This window comes from Gopherus evgoodei, chromosome 5 (assembly GCF_007399415.2).
Source record: "Gopherus evgoodei ecotype Sinaloan lineage chromosome 5, rGopEvg1_v1.p, whole genome shotgun sequence".
Lineage (NCBI taxonomy): Eukaryota > Metazoa > Chordata > Testudines > Testudinidae > Gopherus > Gopherus evgoodei.
The window spans coordinates 112471033-112498445 of record NC_044326.1 but is presented as its reverse complement, the minus strand read 5'-3'; the positions used below and the strand labels follow the sequence as shown (position 1 = coordinate 112498445).

The 27413-nt window shown below is 38.9% G+C and overlaps 1 protein-coding gene across 2 annotated transcripts in view; it reads left to right on the top strand.

Moving 5' to 3' along the window:
- TBCK (TBC1 domain containing kinase) overlaps positions 1-27413 on the top strand; it is a 185875-nt gene that overhangs the window by 32071 nt on the left and 126391 nt on the right. For both annotated transcript variants that reach the window (XM_030564512.1, XM_030564511.1), the window contains exons 4-9: positions 16391-16505; positions 18282-18355; positions 23079-23220; positions 24290-24350; positions 26267-26328; positions 27232-27293. In XM_030564512.1, the coding sequence (XP_030420372.1) occupies positions 16391-16505; positions 18282-18355; positions 23079-23220; positions 24290-24350; positions 26267-26328; positions 27232-27293 (516 nt within the window). The remainder of the gene's footprint in view (positions 1-16390; positions 16506-18281; positions 18356-23078; positions 23221-24289; positions 24351-26266; positions 26329-27231; positions 27294-27413) is intronic.

Here is a 27413-nt window from a genome sequence, read left to right as displayed (position 1 = left end):
CACCTGGCTCTCTCTCTAAGGTTCGCTGATATTTGGCCTATCTATCTGATATTTGGCTTCCCTGTTGGTTGTCTCCTATCCACAATCATTGTAAGGGCCATGTTACCAATATAACCCTTGAGTCTCCACTGGACATGTCCATACCAATGTAGCATATCCTGTCTTCAATTGGGGCAGCACGAATTAGGTCCCTCACAGCCTCATTTTTTTCCCTAACTCAGTGTGTCCAATCATTTGACCATCTCAACATCTTCATTTCTGTTGGGGAGAGCATATTGATTTCTTTTCTTGTGGCTGGCAAAATCTATCTATACATTGGGATGGGTTGGCTTACAGTTTTATATACTCTACCTTTTATTAGCATTTTTTTTGTCTCAGAGAATTGGGGTCAGTTCCCGCCATTTGCACTAAGCAGCTCTGGTATAATTCCAGGCATCACTCATGAAGACACCAGTGACTGCTGCCATTGATCCTAGGTATTTAAATTCTTTCACTCCTAGATCTGTAATATCCTTTTATGGTGATTTCTCCTCCCTCAGTTATCATAGCCTCAGTTTTACCAATGTTTGCTCTAAGTCCCATGGGTTTAAAACTATATTGCCGCTGTTCAAAACTGGTTTGTAGGGTCTCAGTCTTCTGCATATATCACTAAATCTTTTAATAAGCAGCAGGTTTAAAACAAACAAAAGGAAGTATTTTTTCACACAATACACAGTCAACATGTGGAACTCCTTGCCAGAGGATGTTGTGGAGGCTAAGAATATAATAGGTTCAAAAAAAGAACTAGATAAATTCATGAAGGATAGGTCCATGGCTATTAGCCAAGATGGGCAGGGATGATGTCCTTAGCCTCTCTTTGCGAGAAGCTTGGGAATGAGTTTCAGGGAATGGATCACTTGATGATTACCTGTTCTGTTCATTCGCTCTGGGGCACCTAACATTGGCCACTGTCAGAAGATAGGAAACTGGGCTAGATGGATCTTTTGGTCTGACCCAGGTTGGCCGTTCTTCTGTTCTTAAAGCTGTGCTAATAAGGTATCAGTCTAAATATAAACTCTCCAGAGCCTCAGGCACTGTTAATGAAGTCATCAAATAAATACTGTGCCCAGGAAATACAATTTGGCATATGAACTCAAGTCTCATTGGCACAGATTGCAGAGTCCTACTGGAAGTTCTATATTCTTTTGCAAATGAAGCATATGAAACATGCTGCCAGAACTACAGTATTCAAAATTTTACTTCGTTGTTGGTAACATACTATAAAGGATCTCACTGTGGCCCCAATCCTGTCTTTAGAATTCCTTTGGAGTAAGTACATCCATCATTACATCTCTAAGACTTCCTTCTTGTTCATTCCTCACTTTAAGAAAAAAATATAATATTCACGTACCCCTTTTCTTTATACTTAGATCAAATTAAGCTTAAATGGTATAGCAGTTGTGAAGGCAGTAAGGATTTGAAAGAGAAGTTTTTGGAATAAGTTTTTAAACTTGAAATTATATTCAGCTATTAAAATGTGTTACATTAAAACAAGACTTCCAGTGCATAACCCTGGCGGCCTTCTATGACAGCACTCTTTCATTTACTCATGGCTTTTCCTTTGATTAAGTAAATATAATCCTTCTGGCCTTGGTATAAAGAGAGAAGCTGTGCTAAATTAACCATGGCATAGTAAAACAGATTTGGTGATTTTTCTTGAAGAGGCTGCAGCAAAGGCTGCAATTGGTAACTGTATGCAATAATTTTTCTTCCCCCTCCCCTTCTCTCAAGGAAAAAAAGAGGTGGTTGTAGGGAGGCAAGAAAAATAGTGATGGAATTAATCAGCAATTTCCTGGCAGGAAATCTTTTTGAAAAGTAATAACTTCGGTTGGCTAATGCAAGTAATACTAAGGTTTGCTGTTTTAACAGTTTCACAGCTGAATAAGCATGTGGCCTCCTCTTGGTAGCATCTCAGTTCTAAAATTTAAAACTTTTGAGTGGTCTTTGGGTATTCATTCAGCTGAAGAGTAACCAAGGACAAGTATTTTTTTTTTATTGTTATGGTTTCTGGTAACTGTCCTTATTGGTTCACTGTGGCAAACCAGTCTTGATGCTGAGCAGTTATTACTATTCCTGTTCCTTGATGCAGACAGGCAATATTTTATAATATCATTTGAGCTCAGCTATTCACTTGAGGAGAGAGAGAAGGAAACTGTACCACTTTTTAAACTTGTAACACAAAATATTGTGGTGGTTGTAGGTAACTGGATCATGTTTTATTGCCTTAATTGGGAAATAACATAATAAACCACACTTGATGCTGACGCAAGGTATTAGCCAAACTTGTAGGTGGTGTTAGTGTAAGGTATTTCTCCCAGTTATAGTTCTCCTCATACTTGGAAGAATGTAGTCATTTCTGATAATCCTATATGCATGTTTCACGTATTATACATTAGATTAGATTTACGATGTTGTAAGACTTGACATCTGATGTGTACTTAATACTCTTGAAGTTTTATCATCAGTGGTGAAATAGAAATAATAGACCAAAACCTCTTCTGTTACATGGCTGTGACTTTGATCTCAGTGAGATTTGCACCCATGTAACTAAGAGCAAGATTTTGGCCCAGAGGGAGCTCCTCCTGGGATCTGGACTCTTCCTTCTCTTTCTCTTCCCCCTCCTTAAATTCAGCGATCTTGACTTTTTTTTTCACTGCCTTCTCAAAATGAACTTAATATGCAGAGATGTGAGAGTACCAGCAAAAGTCATCCTCTTCCATATGTAACTTTGGGTCAGTCAGAACAGCAGTGAAAATGTCCAGACACTATGGGTGCTTCAGAATCCTGGACCCTTTTATGAAGGACACACTAATTCCAAAGCACGATCTCTATTTTTGTACATATACAAAATAGTGTCAAAAGAAGGTGAGGATTGCTTATTTTTCATCTTTACTGCTTCTTATGCTGGTCTTTGTCTCCTTGCCCCAAACTTTACCAAACTGCCAAAAAACAAAAAAAATCCCAAATCTCTCAATGTTTCATTTGTATCAGCTTAGTCTTTATCTCCTACATTGAGACCTTTGGGTTCATATGGGCCACAGGACTTATTTCTACTTTGACCCTCTTTTCTCAATGGTCCTAATATAATGATGCTGTTCTTCTCTTGATGGTGAACTTTGTTCTTTTGGTAATGAGGGTATAGTGTGGTGGAGCTCTTGTCAGCAAAATGGGAATAGGCAGTTTTGCACTTATTTGTGGCTATGTATTCTGAATACAAATACGTCAAAACTTCTTATAAACTTTTCATTCCACTTTGGTTTCTGCTGATCTTTCAAGTGCTTGGGATTGTTTATTCTTTATGATCTCACTAATGGCTTGAGATGGAATTGCACTCTGGAATGTCCAGTATTCCTTTAAGTAATACTTTACAGTCTGCATCATTTCCGATTCTTGCTACCTTATTGTGAGTCTCATGATATTTGGTGCTTTTGAAAAGCTTCTAGAGTTATTTGATCATGTGAGAATCTCTGCTTTTATTTTATTTTGTTAGTTTCTAGTTCTCTTGGTTGTGGAGAAAAGCTTGAAAATGTGAACCCTAAAAACCTTGGCAACCCAATGGTGCTTGTTTTTGACTTAACAACCATAAGATTTTTCATGATTTTAGGGGACTGATTCATTATTTTTGAATACTTGTGATTGGCAATAGTGATTCTGTTGCTTTGTATTCCAGCAGTACAAAATTATGTGAATGTATTTTTTCACTCATAAGACTTATGCTATAAAAACAAAAACCTTGTTTGTTTTTCCAAGACCCCCAAATTAAGTTAATTTAAGCTTAATCTGGGCCAGTTCTTCTTTTAAATGCTTACGTAGGATTTAGGTGTCTAATATTAGGCACTGAAGTTTGAAACTGTGTCAATAGCATGTTACTCTGATAATTGTACTTTTAAGAGCAGGGCTAATATTTGTAAAATTAACTGAAAATGACTTTCTCCCTGATGTCATTTGTCAGTTTTGTCTTCCGTTGACTTTTTGAAAACTAATCTACAGTCAGAAAGCCCACTAATGCCACTGGAATTTCTAGGTGCAGATTGGACTTAATTTTCAAATGTGTATGTAATTTTAGCATTGAGTAAAAATGAAAGATTAATAGGTGCAGGCAGGCACTGTACAGGCTTCCCTCCCCACAGAACCTGAGGCTTGTCCTTCAAAACCTCTGCTATCCCGGTATTAACCTCTCATAAGGCTGCTAATTGTATCAAGTTGTGTGGTGGTTTTGTTTTGTGGGCAGATGCCGACTAGGGACTACAAGGGAGATCACAAGTCTTATTTTTACTTATGACCTCAGTTGGGATTCAGAATTCTGAGCTTTATAAGTGAATGGCTAGTGCATTACAGCACAGTGTGCCTCATAGTCTTCAGGGCCAGGACAAACTACAAATGAGACTCCTCAGAGTCTGGGAATCTGTGTGGCGTTTAATTTTTCCGATAAGGATATTCTTGTTTTAAAATCAAACTTTAACCACAGTCTCCCTGGTAAACTTATCCTGGTGATTGAAAGTATTAAAGAGAATTGCTGTGTTTGCTTGTGGGTTGTAATCAGATCATGATGGAGACCATGCCAACAACATTAACTCTAAAATGTGCAGGCCTAGTAGATGTACTTATATTTTGATTTAGTTAAAACCCATAATAAAATAAGCTCTACAATGGGGTGAAACCCTGACCCTCTTTGGTGTTAGTTCTGCTCTTCTGTCACTAGTTTGCTCTCTTTGGAGGGACAGAGTTCAGGAGGTTGAGAGGTCTGTATGGCTCTCGTTTCCATTAATGAAATGGTGTCCATGTGAAGCGTGAGGTATGTTAATAATCCTAGTTAAATTTAGCTTGTTGTTATATGTTCAGGTGTCATTACATGGCTTTTTAGTGGGAAATTTTATTTTAATGTTATCTCCCCTATTGTCACCTTCACATCCTGTCATATTAGTAACTTTTTTTTCACTTAGGAATGCATAGACCAGCATCTGGTTTTAAGAAAGTTCTGTTTTCACCTAATTTTTCCATCTGGTGACCCTTTTGGCCTGAAAGCTTGTCTGTTGCATCATATTTGTTGGTCCAATAAAAAGTATCTTATTGTTTTACCTTGTACATCTGGGCTGACTCAGACTACAGCGTAGGAGAAGTGATTTGTCCCTGGTCAGTCAGTGGCAGAGTCAGGATCAGAAACTGTGAACATGGATCACAGGTATTTTTGCTCTAAGCACTAAAACACATGGCTTTGCAGATGTCAATAGGGTAATTCTTTGTAAGGTGTATCTGTTGTTTTCCAAAGGACTTTATTCATTCACTTCCCTTTTTTATAGGATGAATGCTATAGACCCTAAAGAAACTCAAGGTGTTAAACTTTAAAACTTCTGCTTTATAAGCAGCTAGGCCTATTAAATCATTCATAGTGACAATGCACTGAAGAAGAAAAATAACTCCTCTATTAAAACATCCTTAAGTACAGCATGCTATGTATTGGAAACAACTTTTCCTTTTCTAAAGATACCTTTGTTCATTTTCCTCATGATTTATGTTAGCACTGAAATAATAGTGAAGGATAGGTCTGCCAGCTGAATGCTTCACAGACTGATGTGATTTCACTCATATAGACACTTAAACATTGCCTTCAAAGTCATCCTTATGCTTTTGAAAAGTGTAATAAAAGCCAGCAGTATTTTGAATCACAAGTGGTGTGAGCCAGATGAAGATGTGGTACACCAAATACCCTTATGCATAAGTTAGAGGCTTCCTGAGGGATTTATAATAAAAACTTAATATTTTTTGTATTATATTCTGTCTGCTACATTCCCTTCCAGTTCATATAATTGATAATATGAATGCTTTCCCAGCTAAATTTAGCTATGCTTACCATCACAATCTCAGGGCAGCTTTTTAAATCAAATACATAATAAAGTGCTAAATAAAGGCATTCCCACCTGCATCAAACTCCTATTGTTCCATGTAGAGTTTTTTGTAATTTATTTACCCAGGAAGACTCACGTCAGATGCACATCTGGTTTTCAACCAGGTCCTGCTTTTTATCCAATTTTCCAGCTTGGTTGATGAAGACATAAGGAGGTCAAATTACTTTCTCAAGATCACATAGTGATTGAGCATCTCAGCTGGGATTAGAACCAAGCTGCTGTAACCACTGGGCCACACAAACTCTGTATTCTGAACTCCTCTACGGGAGGTGAACAAGTTAGTAGTCTATCTGCGTGGTATTCTGTAAGCTAACTGCAAACTTCCCTTCCTATTGCTTATAGTTTTGCATGTGCTACACTAATGTCACATTAAGGACTTATTCACATTACAACAGTCGCAGCCTCATCCTGTCCTATTCTCGGAGAAGATTCAAGTCTGTTGTGATCAGATCCCATGTACTGCTAAGCTCCTGAGATCTGGGTGTAGTTAATGTCACTGTTCCTGCTCCAGGTCACTCAGGCGCCCTTCCTAGGTGCAGACACTGTGGAACCCTGCAATTCTGCCAACTGATCCTGGAACCAGTGTCTCAATCCTCCCAACCTCCAGAGTTCCATAGGCATGTTCCTTCTATGTTCCTTTTATGTTTCTTCCTTTTATGTCTGACTTAGAACAGCACTTCCTCAGCTCTTGTCCCCTAGTGCCCCTACTCTTCTTGCACTACGTTGATGACATCTTTATTATCTGGACCCACTGGAAGGAGGCCCTTGAGAAATTCCATCAGGATTTCAACAATTTCCACCCCCCATCAACTTCAGCCTGGACCAGTCCACACAAGAGATCCACTTCCTGGACACTACAGTACTAATAAGTGATGGTCACACAAACACCACCCTATACTGGAAATGTACTGACCGCTATACATACTTACATGCCTCCAGCTTTCATCCAGACCACATCACACGATCCATTGTCATCAGCCAAGCCCTAAGATACAACCACATTTGCTCCAGTCCCTCAGACAGAGACAACCACCTACAGGATCTCTATCAAGCGTTCTTAAAATGTCAGTACCCACCTGGGGAAGTGAAGAAACAGATTGACAGAGCTAGAAAGGTACCCAGAGGTCACCTACTAATAGACAGGCCAAACTAAGAAAATAACAGAATGCCACTAGCCATCACCTACCGCTATGTAAGTGGATCAGAGAGCGTTCCAGCTCCCTTCTCCCAAATGAGGTTTTGGTGAAGAATCATTCAAAGGAAAGGCCCAGCTGGCAAAAACCCATTGTTCAAGCCAAAGGAGCCAATTAATGCTAATAGCCCTTGATGGATTTTTCACCACTTTCCAGACATAGCTTCACTATGTGTCAAGTTCCTGCAACAAAATGGATGATCTAATCCTCAGTGACTATTATGCTTACAAATAACATTAATAAAACCATATATAGTTCATAACCGGACACAGAGTTATTCCCCAAACTGTCACAACAGTCATGACATTGTAACAGTGAAAGTCATTGTAACCAATTACAAATAACATGATTTGTTTTGTCAGCACACCATGTTTTCTGCTGTTTCAGCCTTATATTTGCAGCCATGAGTAGTAGACTGCCTTAGTGTGTGTCTATCAGTGCATTCTGATTAGCTATACCATAGTGTACTAGCCACTGCCAAAGAATATAGATGTGGGTTTTTTCCCAACCAACTCCTAATCCCACTAGGATTATGACAACAGATGTGGCTGTTCTGCAGCGCCCAATATTCATCTTTCTTGACAATGGTGTGAATGCTTTGTCTAGGAAAAGGAAGTGCTGCTGAGAATCTTAAACTGGCCTATGTCTTCTGATTATTACTGCCCAAAAATCATTGTAGCCCAGCTTGCATGCTGGGGCATCACATAAATGTGGGAGCAGACAGCTATGATAGGACATAAGAAAAAGAAAGGAGGTATATTTTTCAGTTAATGCTCTGAATAAGCTTTTGCTCAGTGGTACAATGTGCAGGTTCCATATTCAGGCTGCCATTAACTTTCTTTTTAATTGTGCTTATGTGAACCTACAACCTGCTTATTATCGTTCGGGCTTGCAAAAATATTTTCTTTATCTTCCTTTGTCTATTTATTTTCTCATGTCATTTTCTTTTCAACAACTTCACAGGTCTATCTCTTGAATCCAACTCTCTCAGAATTCCAGTTGTGTGATCACTAGTCCTTATGGTCTAAGAATTCATAATACACATATTGAGGAATTTTTGTTTCAGCCTCTGAGCCATCTATGGTGCTGCCACCAGCTGTCAAATGTATTTTGCAAAATCCCTTTTCCCACTCCTGGGCAAAGCAATTGTTTTCTTTGTTAAAAAACAGTGGTATTTGAAATATCTTCTGGGAGGCTAGAACAATGGAATGTCACACAATAAAATGGACAGTGCTGGTAATATCAAATTACTGTTGTGAAACTGAATAGTAAAAAATAAATTGTAATAATGATAGCTGACACTTGTACAGTATCTTCCTGTAGAAAATAGCTTCAGATAATAGCTAAAGTAATAGGTCATCCTCTGTATAGTCAATTGCCAGAGACATGGAGGACTCAGAATAGTGAGTGACCTGTTATAAGGGGTGATTGCTGTTAGTTCACACAGGAGTTGCTTTCTGCTCTAGCTTAGGGAGAAGCAGATGTTGACATTCTGGTCTTTAGGAGAACCTTCTTTTTCTTTTGATGACGCCTGAAAATGCAGAAAAATTAAAAAGGTCCTTGATAACATCTTTGTAAAATGGACAGATACACAGTGATGTTTGTCCTGAAATGTAGAAGGTCAGATGTCCAGGCAAAGATCCTAACCACGTGTACAATCTGTAACATTCTTCTCTCTTTTTCCAAGGGGGCAGGCTTCTTGCTAAGATTGATAAGACCTATAGGAAAAGATAAGCCCTCTGTGTCTGCCGCTTCTCATTCTATTTCATACTTCGATTTCAGTTTGTTTTTTTTTAATCCGGACACAGCAGAGTTTAGAACTGTGCCTTGGTTCATGCCAAGAAAAATGTTAGCCTAGACATTAATCAAGCAGTATCGCTCCCTCAACCCAAAATGTGACAAAAGAAGAATCTTGAATGTGGTCTGTACTCTTAAATGTTACCTGAGAAGGACAAATGCTCTGAGAAATGGATTACCCCATCATTTCCTTTGGAGTAGCACAAAAAGGCAAACCACTTCCAAAGCAACTGTTGCTTTGGTGGTTTAGTTCAGCATACTTCCAGGAAAGGTTCTCTTATCTCCAGTCTGTTTAAAAACCCATCAGATCAGAGGTCAGGCTAACTCTTGGGTAAAAATGGAAATAGCCTCTATAAATCTGTAATTCCATCCATTTGTTTTCTAATCATGAGGGTGGACCCATTAATCATTAGGCATAGATTTTGGCTTATAAATTCTGAAGGCTGTAATATAGTATTCATCATTTTTTGTATTTGTCTTAAAAACTCTTCTTTCTCCACTCTAATTCAGCTCATTTATATTGCTTTTAAGAGCTTGCTAGTATGGATTTTTGGAGCTGTTTGCTCAAGAATGGGAATTTTTTTCCTCCTCCTAAAAAGGATTGCTGAGAGAACAGCTCCACTAATCCCTGAACTCATTCTGCTGGTGTTCTGTACTGTTGATGTTACCGAGTTCAGTTTTCTTTATTTTTTGCTGTACTGAGCATGACACATCTTTTTAACACACCAATTTCATTGTTAAATAAGCACAACTTTTAAGATCCATAATCCATTTTACTTCCAAAAAGCAAGGTTTCATAGTAGGCCAGGGTGTTCAGTAACATCATACTTGTCTCTCTTGTAGTGCGATGCCTAAGTGAAAAAAAGTTTTAAGGCATTCCAAAGACACTTTAGTTGTAGTTTGTGTATTGACAATTTATCTTGTTGGTGTTAACATCTGTAATAGCCTTCTAAACAAGAACAATACTTTGGATTAATTCTGAAATATTATTTTTACGTGGTTATAGAAGGTGGTAAATTCAGAAGCCTCTAAGTGACTTAACATCATTAGCCCCATTGAAAGTCTCTTCCTTACACCCTTAGGAAAGTGAAATCATGGGTGACCGTCACCTGACACCCTATCACATGGTGTTTAAAGGCCTACATATCTTAATTTATACATCTTCCATCCCCCCTTGCTAGTCCTTTTATATATCTTCGCCCATGTGTGTACACACTTTAAGACTGCGGTTCTCAAACTGTGGGGTGGGCCTCCCAGGGGAGCCACGGGAATGTTAAGGAAGGCAGGAGCTGTGTGTGTGCTCTTTTTTTTTTTTTAAAGAGCTCTGGCTGTCAGTCCCATGTGACTGGGGCTTGTGCAGAAGGGCTGAGAACACCTGGGAGGCAGGGATAAAGGAGACAACTGGAACTCCACTGTTCCGGGGCCAACAGCTGGAGCCCCATCACCTGGGCTCAGGCTCTCCCCTACGCCCATCCCTCACTGGAAGGGGGTTTAGGCTATCCTTTCTCTCCTCTCCCCCCCCATCACTCATCTGCAGGTGGCAGGGCTCTGGCTGTCAATCCGAGAGTGGGAGCAACAGCAGCAGAGATGTAAGGGCAGCAATGTGGCATTAAGTCTGCTGTGAAAAGTGATATTGACTTTTCACATTGCCACCCTTAGGTCTGTGCTTCTACTGACACGGCGCTGCTTTCAGAGCTGGGTGCCAGTATATGTACTTTGAGAGGCGGAGGGCATAAATGACTACAGACACAAAGCAGGGAGGCCCAAACAAATAAATTTGAGAACCACTGCTTTTAAGAGATACCGGTATAGGTCTTCATACTATGGTACGTCTTATTTCTTACCTGCTTTGATGAGCAATGAAGTGGTTGACGATGATATTAAAGTATCACACTTGCTAAGTCAGCATCCATTAAAATGCATGGGAAAGTTTACACCATGGAGCTATTGTTTCAAACTCCCTGCAAATTTGGGCAAACCTCTCTTTATAAGTTACATTTCTTTCATGTTTTGAAGCTTTCTCTATGTCTGTAATAGCTAAAGACTTTAGAATGGTGGTACTCTGGATAAGTCAGAGATTTGCCAGGCCCGTCCCCATCCTGAGAAACACTGATGTAGCCTAAGTCATCTTATTCACTTGGAGCAAGTAAGTAAATGCTTACTAAGGAATCAAATGTGACTAAAACCCAGTGCCATGGAAGGGGTAATGCAAGGTCAGTGGGATCTCCAGGTGGCAGTGTAAGTTGGGAGTGTGCAGCATGTGCACCCCCACAATGCTGGGACAGTTCTATTAGCACCTGTAGAGACTTGGAAGGACCCAAAACATTCTGAGAAGGTTAGACGCATCGCTAGCCTGAAGCAGCTCTCTTGGGGAGCACAAGGACTGCTGTTGTGCCTGGCCCTATGTTGGTGCATAAAGTGCCTCTTCTACCCATTTCTCACTCATTTGCAGTCATTTAAGTTTGCATACGATTGTCAGGCTAATTGCAGTTAAACTCAAATCATAGTGCTAATAACCACAAACAATACTTTTTCCTAAAGAAAGGTATCCTATATACACAGCATTAAAGTTTTGGTAATAGGGTATTTGTTTACTTATGGAAGATGTGCAGACTCTGTTTCTCAGTGACCATTGCACTGAGATGCTATGATGATAGCTGTTGGCTACTGGGAACCAGTGGAATTTGAATTGATTTTTTTTCCACCATTTAAAGGTCGATCAATATGAAAAGCAAATATGCCTGTATTTTTACATATACATTTTTAATCCATTTTATCAGTCAATGAAACTGCAGAGATCAGGATGACAGACCTTTTCTTTTATGTTTAAAAACAACGTGAAGTCCAGTGGCACCTTAAAGACTAACAGATTTATTTGGGCATAAATTTTTGTGGGTAAAAAACCTACTACTTCAGATGCACGGAGTTTATGGATGTTTATCCATGCATCTGAAGAAGTGGGTTTTTTAGCCACGAAAGCTTATGCCCAAATAAATCTGTTAGTCTTTATGGTGCCACTGGACTCCTTGTTGTTTTTGTGGCTACAGACTAAGATGGCTACCCCTCTGATACGTCTATGTTTAATCATTCTGGAACTGATATTTAATGACAGAAAAATCTGAAGACATTTTCAGGCATTATTGGAGTAGTTTTGTGGCCACATTTTTATCCGTTCTGTGTGGTCACTCAATTAAAAAATGATAGGTGTGCAGCTGAGGCCCTCCAGTGTAACAATTGAGCATTGCTTTACTCAGGCAGATACCCATTTTAAGAAATTTATTTCAAATACAGTCATTCTAAGGCCCTTCCGTTCAAAGGACCACTTTGTCCTACAGGGTGTCTGATGACCTGTTAAGAGAGAGAAGGCAGGTGAGGTGGTAATGTTTTTTTTATTGGACCAACTTCTGTTCGTGAGAGAGACAAGCTTTAGAGTTCTTCTTGACATCTGCATGACTTACTCTGAATAGTACAGCTAAATACAAGATGGAACAAATTGTTTAGCGTACATAATTAATACATTTTTCAAGGGACCATTCAAGGTGAAGTGGTTAGTTAACACCCCCCAGTCGGAGGAAGGAAAGGAAGGAATGGGAAGCTGCTGGTGGAGGGGACAAGGGTTGTGTTAGTGGGTTTATATACATTGTTGTAATAAGCCGTAAATCCAGTGTCTGTTCAGTCTATGATTTTTAGTGTCTAGGAAAGTTATGAATTTAAGCGTCCAGGCTCATCTTTTAAAAGTGTTGTGCAGATTTCCTTTGAGGATGAGAACTGATAGATCGGATATAGAGAGATCACTTTGTGAAAAGGTGTTCATGCACTGGTAATATGGTGTTTTTGTCTTTTATCATTTTCCCGTGTGAATTCATTTGAGAGTGTAATGATTGTCAGGTTTCACCCATGTAGTTGCTGTTGGGGTATTTAATACACAGTTTGAGGTAAACCACATGTTTTTATGGGCATGGTAGGAGCCATTGATTTTGAAAGGTGTGTTATGTGGGGTGTCGATAATTGTTGCAGTGGAGATATGTCTGTAGGTTTTGCATCTGTTGTTCTAACATAGTCTGGTGCTGCTTTTAGTTGGTGTGTCCTGGTCTACGGGGAGTTTGTTTCTGATGATGAGCTTGGAGAGGTTGGAGGTTGTTTGAAGGTCAGAAGAGGGAGTTCAGGAAAGATTTCTTTCAGGATGGGGTCTCCATCGAGTGTAGGTTGTCATTGTTTGATTATACCCTGTATGGGTTCCAGTGTGGGGCAGTAAGTGACAAGAAGGGGTAGGCAGTTGAAGAGGGATGTTTATTCCTTGTATTGAAGCAGATTCTCTCAGGGTATTTGGGTGGCCTGTTCCATGGTGCTATCTACTTCTCTGTGGATCATCCTTGTTTGGTAAAGGTGATTTTGAATGTGTTACAGTGTATATCCTGGACTTTCTCATCAGAGCATATTCTGTGGTATCCAAGTGCCTGTCTGAAGATAACAGATTTCTTGGGTAGTTGTTCTGAAGCAGATTGTGCTGTCCAGGAAGTTGATGCTGGTATGAGAGTGTTCCAGAGATAGTTCTATGGATGCATGGTGGTTGTTGAAGTTGTGATGAAAATCTATGAAGGAGTTTGTCAGTACAGAGGATGAAAATATTTATGTAGCTCAGGTACATGGTGTATTTGTCCTCTTTGTAAGATAGATTAGGACAAATACACCTAATAGAACTTAGGAACAAATAGCATACTGAAAATGTGAAGAAACTACTTTTTCAACTAGCAACTACATAATGCTAAGTTTTTGTACAGTCATATTCTTTGTGTTTGTCCCAGGAATGACTAGGATGGACCTGGTATCATTACATTGATCAAGCTCATCACCCTTGGTGTTCAGATAGTAGCATTGCTTTCAGGACTGTATTAGTGTATTCGCTCTCTTGCATCATTATTAAAAAGAAATTATTCAAAATTTAAAAAAAAATGGAGGGAATCTGAAAGACTTCTGCATGCAGGTCTTGCCCTCTAAATTTAAGGGCCTAACTCTGATGGTGTCTCTTTATAAAAAAGTGTCCGTTGCACAATTGTTAAAGGCTTCATAAATGTACAATTCCTGTCACACCTAGTGAAAGTAAACATTTATACTGGAACTACCTGGGAGACTGAGAATATTCATACATAAAGGTATTTAAATAGCAAGTGCTTTTCTGTTTCATTTGTTACTAATGAAGATGTCTCTAACAAACCACGGTGTTTTCTTACTCTGTCTGCAATGAAATTTTAAATTTTTATTTATGATGTCCATCTGTTGCTGTAGAACTGCTATGTGACTTCACTGGTTTAAAACTCTTACTAGCAACATCTAAGTGTGTACCTTAAACAAGAGGCACACCTTGACAATCAGCCAGCCTTGGACATGCTGGTTTTGTTTGTTCTTTTTTAGATCAGGGACTGGCCCTGAAAGGTGGGTGGATGGATGGATGTTTTCATCTAAAGTCTAGAAAGTTTGAGTTGCCAAATAGTGTGAGAATTTATTCAAAATAAAAACAAATAAATTAAATTGAGGGAATCTGGAAGACTTTTGCATCTGGGTCTTGCCCTCTAAATTTAAGGGCCTAACTCTGATTGTGTCTCTTTATAAACAAGTATCTGTGCAGAGGACTAGCCAAGAGGACTGTTTATCATTCTGATGTTTATCACGGTTCTTGACCAGACAGTTGTGGACTGTGTGTGCGTGCGCGTGCGCGTGTGTAAGAGAGAGATTCTTTTTTACTGCAGGGGACGCAATAAGCATTTATGAAAGTTGTCACAGTAATTGGTAACTTTCTTGGGCCCATGCACATGTTGGAGTGACTTCTACTCTAAGTTTCACCATTATATCCATGGAGAAAAATTGCACAAAACAAGGATCTGTTTTAATGCACTTATTTTTATTTTTTAAAGGTGAGGTGAGTGTGCTACATACTGTTTTATAGGCATGTAAATTATGCTGTATCCTGCAGATTCCTGACAAGTTCAGCACCGTAGTGTATGGGTGCTGGAGAATATTTGTTCAAATTAAATCTGGCCAGGGAGGCTGGCAGCAGCACTAGTCTATTCTGTTGCAAGTGAGATTAGTGTGCTAGTTCATTTTCAGTTCCTTGTGGGATAATACTGTATATTGCACAGAATTCAGTAGAGTTTATCATTGATGTCCGCCTCTCCTTAAGGGGATATTGATGACTAAGGCAAGATGGAGAATTTTGTACCTTGAATATTGAGGATTTATAAATGGCACTTGATATATGAGGTACATACAGTATTCGGTATTGATCCCTTATAACCTTTCTGGAACTGGAGTACTCTGGTTATCTGCATCTCAAGTAACTGCAGTGATCACTATGTTTTTTCCTGCCCTCTGTGCTACCAGCTTAGAAAATGTGCTCTATGTCAGTCCAGGTGGAGAAGTGTGCTAGTACTGTTACTGAAAGAGTAACTTTTTTTTATTCCCATCTTGTCAGGCTAACCACTTTGATACACCTAGTGTACCGCCTCTACTGAACCTGGGGGAATTCCCTCTCTCAGCCACCTGAATTTATTTCAATGGTGCGTTTTGTAGGTAAATTCTAAAGTAGAGCTGGTAATACTATGTAGGAGGAACTGTCTCTGGTCAAAGGCAATTATATGAAGGGGTGATTAACAGTTCACAAGAGTGGGAATGGAAAGTGCACAGCATTCAGAACAAATCCTTCAGTCTGAGCATTAAGTGTATGAGACGCAAAAGATTAAGGAAATAATCTAGCTGCAAATAGAATATGTGAATGAGCTGCACGATGGAGTAATTAGCTGACCTTTCGGATGCTGCCACATACCTGTCTTCTCCTGGCATTATCTCTTTGTTTCTCCCCTCTCTCCCCCCAATATAATTGCCCTAGCTCAGACATGATCCCACTGTTATCACCTACTTTATCCCAGCAAACTTGCTTTGCATCTCTTGCTTGTGTTCCTCACCCTAGCTAATCAGCTATTTACCTTCCCCTCCTACCTCTACCCTCACTAATGCTTGTGATATGCTCTAGAAAGTTCCGAATACTAGTTTTGTGGTGACTGGAAAAAAACCCACAACCTTTGGTGAAGCATTAATGCTGCTGCTAGATGGAAAAAATAAACTGTCTGAGGAAATCTGGTGACATCAACTAAACTACTGCTAGGAAGCAGCAAACATAGCTGAACAATATGAAAAAATATATTTTGGTTTTGCTTATTTAAACTTTGCCTAAGGTTGGGAAAGAGCTTTGCAAGCTCATTATGAAGCCTAAACTTTGCAAATCTGGAAGAGGGTGGGGAAAAATTACCCCTCTCAAACTTCATCAGTAGATGAGAAGGAATAGCTCAGTTAGAGTCCAGTGTAACAAAAGGAAATCAAATCATCAGTATCCATAACTTACTTACATATTTGCAATTTTTAAAAAAGGAAATGAGTACAATATGTTGTTCTATTTTTCAGCTTTTCAAGTATTTTACGCATAGCATATGAGGTATTGCAGGGTTTGCAATATATGAACAAACATGGAATGGTTCACCGAGCACTCTCCCCTCACAATATCCTCCTGGATCGAGAGGTAAGGCTACTGGAATATTCTCTTAAGCAATCAAAGTCAGTGACACATTGTACATTTTGGGGCCTGGCCAGTGAGAAATGGCTTTAGGATTCTTCTGGAAATATTTTCTATAATTGAGACATTTTTATAGTCAAAACAACAAGTGTTCTCAAAATGTATAGAATTTCAGATGTATTTACAGGTTAGTCCCTTTTCCACGTCTCCCAGCCCAGGTTTTTAACCCTTTGTCTCTTTTTTTTTAAGGAAGTTGTGCTATTATGACTTCTGTTGTTGTTTTGTTCCTAGGCCACATTGACTACTGCTATAGGATAATTTAACCCGTAAGCATAGTTGTGGTAATGCTGCTTCTCTCTCTCTCTCTCTCTCACACACTCACACTCACACACACACACACACGGTAGAAAAGAGTTTAGTATTTGCTTTTTAAATGGTGGTGTATTTTTGTTTCATAATCTGAGTGGATCAATACAGTCCCAAGTTCTGATTGTTCTCTCCTATCTGTCACAGATTTTCTAGTTTGCAGAAAGGAATATAGATGCTATGTACAAAAAGCAAGAAAAACCATAATGGATGTAGTCAGAGCAGTCACATCAGTTCATTGAAACTAAGGAGCCTAATTGTGCTTTATTTTTTTTAACTCCTCTTTAAATGAGCCAAATAGTACTATCACTGTCTCTCATCTCAAATCCTGCCTTTGCAATGAAGTGGGAAAGGGAACAGGCAGAAACACTGTTGTTCTGTTTCCTTGCTTTGGGTAAATGACATGTATTTCAATTTGATGAAAACTGAGTTAATAGAAAATGAAATCCCTGAGGAACAAAAGTACTCGGGATTTTAAGATAGTATTAAAGATTTAAAATAGATGACAGGAGACAGGGAGCTGGAGAGAGCAGTTACATGGACTTTTAAAGGGTTGATTTAACCCCTCCCCCATTAAATTGCCTAAAAATCTGATGTGTTGTAGTCTTCACCCAGACATCAAACCCATTTTGGTGCCGCCTAACATGTGACCATGGTAAAATGAGAGTTTGTATGTCAGGCTTGGGCCTAGAGTTATTTCTTTATAACTAAATAACCCGGGAAAACTTGGCTTTATAGTCGGAGTGTTAAGGTAACCTTCTCTAAAGCAGCACAGATGTCCTTGCTCTGACTTCAGAGAGGAAACAACTGTGGTAATATAGAGGGGTTATATGCAGCAAATGTTCTTTTAACATCATTTTGGATGGGAGATTAATGAAAAGGAATGAGTTAGTGTCGGAGAGAAGGTTGGTAATGAAAGTTAGGTATGGAATTGATGGGAAGGGAGGAAGGAGAGGACTGAGTAAATGAATTGATAAATGGAACGAGGGAGAAGAGAAGAAGAATGCACTCCTATATTTAAACCTGAATGGAAGTAGTTGGGGGAAAAAATATGTTTTGGATGCAAGAAGAAAAAAATGAAGGAACATTGCTAATGACTGCACAGAAAGTAAGGAAACTTGGCTTAATATTCTCTTAGTATGGTGTTCATTTTATTTCCCACTATGCTGCCCGCACGAGTAAACACTCTCATTAATTTCCAATAAGCTTTTGACTGCCTATAGGAATCAGGACCTGAGAAGCTGGGTTTTATATTCTTAAAAAATACTTGGGACAAATAGAAAATTTCAGTCTCCATCTCTTTCTGACATTTCTCAGATTCCTAGCACAATTTAAAAGAATTTATATATTTTTAATTCTTTCTGTGTCCTATGTAATATGTAGAGTTTCATTGGTAATATATTTTTTCTTTTACAGGGGCATATTAAATTGGCTAAGTTTGGACTATACCACATGACAGCTCATGGTGTTGATGTTGATTTTCCTATAGGGTAAGGATACATACATGCAATATAGACCTCTTAGGCATTATATATTTGATAGTAAATTGTTGGGAGCACACACTGAAATGTATGAAAGCTTGCAAGGAAAGAGTAAACATTAGTTAAGGGGAAATATGCCTGTAGAACTTTTTTTAATCTGTAACTCTGTGTGCTTTGTATTTTTGGGTGAGTGAATGAATAATTAGTTTTGAAGAAAATATTTTTGAGTCACTTTAACCATCTCAGTCATCATTGGTTCCTGGAGTCTGAGGTGCTAACCGTGGCTGGGCCTGTTACATTAACATGGTTGGGAACTAGGGAGTTGCATCCCGGAGATCCAATCTAGGAGTGGTTTGACCACAGGGTTCTATCCAATGAGAGGTACAGGAAACCACGTCTGTCAGCTGAGGGGATACTCTTCGGAGGGACTGAAAGGAGTTAAGGTGCAGTTCTCCTTGTAACTGTGACACCTAATAAGAGTCAAAGAGGAAATGGGTACATATATAGAGAACAAGAATATCCAGAGTTATAATTAATACAAATACAGAGTTTTGTCTTAACCTAACAACTAATTATTAGAGCTTAGATTTATTTTTGTGGAGACAGATTATACCACATATGCCTTCTGTGGGATTCTTACACACCTTCCTCTGAAACATCTGACGGCCACTTTCAGACACAGTGGCCCTCTGGTCTGATCCACTGTGGCAGTTGTTGTTATATTCCTTTGTAGAAGTTGTTAATATAACATCTGTTTTCAGCTCGCAAATAGTATAATTATGAGCCTGGTATGCAGGCCAGATACAGGAGATGGGTAGAAAATGAATAACAAAACTTTTACATAATCACGGTACACCAAGAAATGCAAATACATAATGAATACAGAATGAAAGTAAATAATGCTTATAAACATCCATTCAAGTTATAGCTGAATGCAACATGCTTAAATCTATTCATTTGGAGTGTCCAACCTGAGATGCCCTGATGGGATCAGGTTGGGGTGTCTAACTGTAATAGAAACAATGCAGATTTCAGAGTAGCAGCCGTGTTAGTCTGTATCCGCAAAAAGAACAGGAGTACTTATGGCACCTTAGAGACTAACACATTTATTTGAGCATAAGCTTTCATGGGCTACAGCCCACTTCATTGGATGCATGTAGTGGAAAATACAGTAGCAAGATGTATATACACACAGAGAACATGAAACAATGGGTGTTACCATACACACTATGAGGAGAGTGATCAGTTAAGGTGAGCTATTATCAGCAGGAGAGAAAAAGAACTGTTTGTAGTGGTAATGAAAATGGCCCATTTCCAGCAAGTGACAAGGAAATGTGAGGAACTGTGGGGTGGGGGGTAGGGAGAATAAGCATGGGGAAATAGTTTTACTTTGTGTAATGGCCCATCCATTCCCAGTCTTTATTCAAGCCTAATTTGATGGTGTCCAATTTGAAAATTAATTCCAATTCAGCAGTCTCTCATTGGAGTCTGTTTGTGAAGTTTTTTTGTTGTAATATTGCGACTTCTAGGTCTGTAATTGAGTGGCCAGAGAGATTGAAGTGTTCCAAAACTGGTTTTTGAATGTTATAATTCTTGACGTCTGATTTGTGTCCATTTATTCTTTTACATAGAGACTGTCCAGTTTGGCCAATGTACATGGCAGAAGGGCATTGCTGGCACATGATGGCATATATCACATTGGTAGATGTGCAGGTGAATGAGCCCCTGATGGCGTGGCTGATGTGATTAGGTCCTATGATGGTATCCCCTGAATAGATTTGTGGACAGAGTTGGCAACGGGTTTTGTTGCAAGGATAAGTTCCTGGATTAGTGTTTTTTTTTGTGTGGTGTGTGGCTGCTGTTGAGTATTTGCTTCAGGTATGGGGGCTGTCTGTAAGCAGGGACTGGCCTGTCTCCCAAGATCTGTGAGGGTGATGGATCGTCCTTCAGGATAGGTTGTAGATCCTTGATGATGCGCTGGAGAGGTTTTAGTTGGGGGCTGAAGCTGATAGCTAGTGGCGTTCTGTTACTTTCTTTATTGGGACTGTCCGGTAGTAGGTGACTTCTGGGTACTCTTCTGGTTCTGTCAATCTGTTTCTTCACTTCAGCAGATGATTATTGTAGTTGTAAGAACGCTTGATAGAGATCTTATAGGTGTTTGTCTCTGTCTAAGGGGTTGGAGCAAATGCAATCGTATCGTAGAGCTTGGCTGTAGACAATGGCTCGAGTGATGTGGTCTGGATGAACGCTGGAGGCATGTAGGTAAGTATAGCAGTCAGTAGGTTTCTAGTATAGGGTGGTGTTTGTGTGGCCATCATTTATTAGTACTGTAGTGCCCAGGAAGTGGATCTCTTGTGTGGACTGATCCAGGCTGAGTTTGATGGTGGGGTGGAAATTGTTGAAATCATGATGGAATTCCTCAAGGGCTTCTTTTCCATGGGTCCAGATGGTGAAGATGTCATCAATGTAGTGCAAGTAGAGTAGGGGTTTTAGGAGACAAGAGCTGAGGAAGCGTTGTTCTAAGTCAGCCATAAAAATTTTGGCATACTGTGGGGCCATGTGGGTACCCATAGCAGTGCCACTGATTTGAAGGTAACCGTTGCCCCGAAATGTGAAATAGTTATGGGTGAGGACAAAGTCACAAAGTTCAGCCACCAGATTTGCCATGACATTATCAGGGATACTGTTCCTGACGGCTTGTTGTCCATCTTAGTGTGGAATGTTGGTGTAGAGGTCTTCTACATCCATAGTGGCTAGGATGGTGTTTTCAGGACAATCACTAATGGATTGTAGTTTCCTCAGGAAGTCAGTGGTGTCTCGAAGATAGCTAGGAGTGCTGGCAGCATAGGGCCTGAGGAGGGAGTCTACATAGCCAGACAGTCCTGCCAGGGTACCAATGCCTGAGATGATGGGCATCCAGGATTTCCAGGTTTATGGATCTTGGGTGGCAGATAGAATACTCCTGCTCGGGGTTCTAGCAGTGTGTCTGTGCGGATTTGCTCTTGTGCTTTTTCAGGGAGTTTCCTGAGTAGATGGTGTAGTTTCTTTTGGTAACCCTCAGTGGGATCAGAGGGTAATGGCTTGTGGAATCTGGTGTTGGAGTGCTGCCTAGCAGCCTCTTGTTCATATTCCAACCTATTCATGATGACAACAGCACCTCCTTTGTCAGCCAACCACAGTTTCATCATTTTTTCAAACAGAGTTTAAAAAAAAGTTAATTAACAATACAATTTTAAACTTCAGCCTTAGAGAGTAACTCTGATGGCAAGGCAAATCCCACATATATTCACCACCATTTAGCCAAATACTTTAACTGTAAACCAGTTGGTCAGCTTAAATAAACCGCAATTTCTAGTTCTGAAAGTATCCTTAGATATTAAGAGTTAAGTGACCTTTAACTTGCCTAAAATTTATGTTTTTATCATATGCAAATTTATTTTGGTTCATTTTTATTGTTTTGCATGTTACTTCATCACTTCATTTTCCTGGATAATGTTTCATGTATTGATATGCCCATGTGTAAGAAAAAGATAGCTTGGTATTGTCCACTATTAGTTCTCCTTCCTCAATAAGTAGTGATCCTCTGCTTTTCTTTGTCTTTCTCTTACTTCTAATATATGTATATAACTTCTTTTATGCACCTTGGTATGTGTAATTCATTTTGTCTTAGCTTTTCTGATTTTGTCCCCACATACTGTCCCTGTTCTTTTGGACTCATCTTTAACAATTTGTCTGTTGTCCTCTACCTTCAGATTGCAACCATTTTCTCTTTGCATGAGGAGGACTGCCCCCCAGTTGCTTTTTCCACATTCTGAAACAAGAAGTTGTCCCCAAAACATTCCAAGAACCTATTGTTTCAAAATCTTTTGTAGTTCCCTGTAAGTGAGAGAATGGTTTCTTCAACTTCTGAATTATATTGGTCCTCAAAGTTTTACGGGATCATTCTCTGTTGCTCCCTTGCTTTTTTTCCTGTGTCCTTATTAGTAATTTCCTCTATATGTATCTCTTTTTGTCACTTCAGTAACTTTCTGGCTCCTATAGTCAGGCTTCTTTTGATGCTTTGTAATCTTTGGGACATTTTTTTAACTAACGGACCTTTGGCTTCTGAAGCGACGAACGTCAGCAGCTATGGCCTCTCTACCCCAAAAAAGTTGACTTCTCCGTTTTAAGTATTGTACCATCTATGGCTGATTCATACTGAACAAGCTTTCAATGGAAGAAAAATTTAAGATGAGTTGTTGAGGCCATTGTTGTTTTTTATTTGGTTTATTTTCCATCTGTTGCTAAACTAACTTAAAAGTTGTCTGATGGCTATGTACTAAATATTGGGAATGATATAATTGTTGACATTATAAAGAAATAAACAAGGAAGAATACATACTGAAAAAGCACTTGTAATATTAGGTTAAATGCAAGCATATGGTAAAGTTTAATGAACATTTTTTCTGTTGTGTAAAACACTTTTTAAAAAAAAAAAATCTTGCCACCATTCACTCCTGCTCACAAACAACACTTGTATAAAGAAAAAAATGGATTTTTCATATACTGGATATTACAGTGGCTCTGTCTGCAAAGTTTGACCTGCTGTGCTTTCGGGACATTCTAAGTTGCTGTGCACTTTCAGTGAGTTTGCTTTTATCCCTTTTTTTTTTTTTTAGTACAAGAACTTTTTTTTACTAGTTTAGACAATGTCTTAATGTACAAATTCTTACCTCTTGTTGCATTGTTATAGGTACCCATCATACCTGGCACCTGAAGTAATTGCACAGGGATTTGTCAAACCTAGTGATCACACTCAGTGTGAGAAGCTGCTGCCCTCTGGCCCTAAATCAGATGTGTGGTCTCTTGGTATTATTTTATTTGAGCTTTGTGTGGTATGTTACTGAGTAATTCTTGTGTGCTTGATTATATGACACTCAGTGAAGAATTTTGTGTACACGTGTTTTCACTTTATACCTATGTCAACTCAAGAAAAGCTGTTTTGCAAGTAATGGTTAAATTAACAATAACTATTCAGTAGATACTAATGATGCTTACTATTGGAGCATAACGCTGGGAAAACTCATCTTGTCACCAAATAATTGAGTTCCTGTATGGTGTCATGGATTTATACAGAAGATGTTGCCTGTGGCTCCATGACTTCAGATAAATTTCAGTAACTTAGTTTTCACTAGCTATACATGATAAATTGGACTTCAGATAAATTTCAGTAACTTAGTTTTCACTAGCTATACATGATAAATTGGACTTCTTTATCACAAAGATCATAATGTTCTGTTATTCAGACAGTAAAAATGTTTGTCTTTAATCTTATTACATTAAACAGAATCTAAGTTATCTGAATTGTATGGTCAGGGCAGTGAAATCCGATGGTTAGAACAAGCCATTGGAAATCAGGAATCTTCGCTTCAGTTTCCTGCTTTGCTAGGCTTGCTCTGTGACCTCAGACATGTTATTTAGCCTCTTTGAATGGCTTCCTCATCTGTCAAATGGGAATAACATTGGTTGAAAGCCACTATATAAAAGCAAACTATGACTATTTGTCTTAGACGTTAAAAACTAAATTATAGTTGTTCGCAGTGATGTGAAAGATTACACAATATTTCCATGGTAATGTGTGTGTTTTAAAATCCTATTCTTTTTGAGTTTAAAAAAAAATCAGATACATTTAAGAAAGCTCATTAGGAGTACCTCCCTGAATTTACTTCCAGTTTTAAAAAACAACCACCCCCAAAAGGTAAACAAACATAAATAAATCTTATGGTCATGATAGTGGAATGATAGCTTTGCTATAGTTAAGGTTGAGAGTTGCTTACTGTCTAACAGATAACTTTTCTGAGAGCTCTGAAATCTATGTGCTGACTCTGACTTTCTTTACATATACTAAGGGTTGCACAGGGCATGTACTTGTGACGGATTGACATAAGTTTCTGTTCCATTTAGGGTAGAAAACTGTTCCAGAGCTTGGATATAGCTGAAAAACTAAAACTTCTGCTTACATTAGGTGAGTGACCTAAATGTAACTACAGGGTTCAATGCCGGTCTTCCTAAGTTCCCAAATAAATCTGTAACCAAGGCGATACGTAAACTCAGGATGCATGTGCCTAAGACAGATTAATTTTGGAGATGCAGTTTTGGAAAGATAACGGGCATCTAGCAGCTTCACTTGACCTGGTATAGGGGAGTAGCAGCAACTGTGTGCCAGATATGCACAGCAAAGGAGCATTGTGCTTGTAGTGTGTCGAATGAGTTTTGAATGGTGGGGTAGAGGAGGATTTGCTAAGAGGAGCCGGTTCTGATGGTTATTTATTATTTGATATAAACTAGTCAAGAACACAGTCTCTGTGCCAAAGATATTAGTATGCAAGACACTAAACAGCTAAAGGGTTGAATGGAAAGATAACTGTTCAGGCAGTGACAAGCATGTCTTGCTAGTTCTAGATTCTTTTTTTTTTTTGTCTTCTTTTTTTTTTTAATTTGTTGGCCGTGTGTAGACATGGAGGTGTAGGTGTTATTTGAATGAGATGGGGCTAATAGAAAGGCTTAATAGTTTTTGAAATGCCATTCAAGCTTCTTTAAAAAGAAAGACCTACAGCAAGGTGGGAGTGCTGCGACACACTGACCTGGAAACTATCAAGTGTGAGGGAAAAGAGGCGGGTCCTCAAATTGAGACCTGAGGATGCATGTTAAATTGGTTTAAAGCTGTCTGCAGTACCTGTAAAGTTAACTACTGTTAACACAAATATCCTTTTTCTTCAGGAAATTGTTTTCTTTCTAAATCTCTCACTATTTTGAATAGTTATTTGATCACAAAATAAAACCCATGGAAGCTATCACTGTTTCAGAATGTACCTGTATATTCCTCCTCACCATGGCCCACTCCAGGAGTGTCTAGTCAGGTCTCTAGCCTTTACCTGTCTTTGAGTGGGGTTTTCAGACAGCCCAGGTCCCTGCCTTACACTGTGATATCCTCAGCAAGTCAATTTGCTTAAAGGCCAGCACCTGTGCTTTGCTTTCTCACTGAGGATTATGAACAGCGTATTGTGGGCAGTGACAAGTTACCACACAGCTCTTTCTAAATAAGCACATTTATTCTTAAGGTGAAAGTATTACAAAGAAAGCATAATAAAAACAATAAACAGACTTAAACACACACTAAATATATTAGGAGGGACCAGGCAGTCTTGTGGAGCTCTAGGAGGCCAAAGCCCGTCCAATCCTTCCTCAAGGATCCAGGCCCGCATTGGGTAGCAGGTCCTTTTGGTTTGTAGGATCAGAAAGAAGGCCCTGAGTCAGTTTAAAAACAGCCTTTTTATGCCAAAACCCTGTTTGTCTCTGGAAAACCCAATCTGAACCAGTATATGCAAGCTTTCCCAGGACGTGGTTTCTCTCTGGAGATGTTTACAGCTTAAATGATTCACCTTAACCACCCTCCCAAACACATACTGTCTATTGTTCCCAGAAGAGTTGTGGTAAATCTCCCACAGTGGTCCATAAACTTAATATGTTATGGTCCCCAAAGGTATTTCATGGGATTCCTATTTTTAAAGGGAAAAAAAAACTAGACATTGTAAAGTTCTCAGATGCTATTGTGATGAGTCACCATAAAGCCAGTGAGGAGTCCGGTGGCACCTTAGAGACGAACAGATTTATTTGGGCTTAAGCTTTTGTGGGTAAAAACCTGCTTCTTCAGATGCTTATGCCCAAATAAATTTTAGTCTTTAAGTTGCCACCAGACTCCTCGTTTTTTTGGATACAGACTAACACGGCTACCCCTCTGATACTTGACATAAAGCCAATCAGTCAAATAAATACTTTAAGAAATTGAGGTGGGGGGGAAAGGAGGAAATTTTCTGTGTCTTTTTAAACAGTACCACTTTCTCATTATACCTTTGTTTTTCCTACTGTTCTATTTTGTAGGCTGTGTGGATGACATTGTAACCGTATTAGCTGAAGAACATGGTTGTCTGGACATTATTAAGGTTGGTGAATTAGTCCACTGCTCAGTGTTTTCTTAACTGAAATGACTTGTTTTGTACGTTTTATTGGACTCATTCTTTTTTCTTCTTTGCTGAAGTTGTCAGTCCAAAAGATTTGTAACTTACTTGATTACTTTGATTTCCATAATTTTTTATAGTGATATTTTAGACTTTAGATACTGACATGCATAGGGCCATCAGTATTCAGAAGACCTCCATCCTTTCCCAAAATTAATGACAATCCAAATAAAATGTAGACAATACTTTTCAGACTCTCATGATACACTAGTAGACGACCCAGTCTTCAAGTGGTGCAGATTTTTAAAATCTGTTTTTGGTGTTGTAATGACTGGGGAGCTAATCTGTGACACTGTAATAATTCTATTGGTATATAATTATACAGCTGAGTCCAGATTTTCAAAAGCAGCTAGTGATTGGGGAGTGGTCCTGCTTTGAGCAAGGGGTTGGATTAGATGATTTCCTGAGGTCCCTTCCAACCCTGGAATTTTATGATTCTATTATTGTGGTTGGCTCAATTTTGGGGTGTCCAGGGTGAGAAACTATAAAGGGGTGGAATGATTTTTTCAGGGGCAAGAATGCCCCATGTTTTTAAGGTTTCTCAAATTGGGCACCCAAAACCACTAGTCAGTTTTGAAAATCTTGGCTTTCATATATTAATTCTGACTTCTAGAACATTTTGTCCAAGCTGAAAACTATACTCATGACAGAATAGCTGTAACATTTTATGCCCTGATCCAGCTAAACCTTTAAGTATATATATAGTCCCGTTGACTTCAGTAAAACTACTTATGTACTTATAAAGTTTCATGTATACTTATGTGGCTGGCTGGATCAGTGTAGTAGTAATCAATTGTTGACAATATTTTTTTACCTTTTATGTTCCAGGGACTTCCTGAAAATGCCATTGCTCTACTGAAGAAATTCCTTACATTTCAACCTTCCAAAAGGTAAGTATTCAATCCAGATTTACAATAAATTGAATAATTCTGCTGGGCCTAAAGCAATTAACTAGATGAAGCTGAACTGCATTCTGTATTAATATTGACACGAGTTACTTAAAAGTGCAT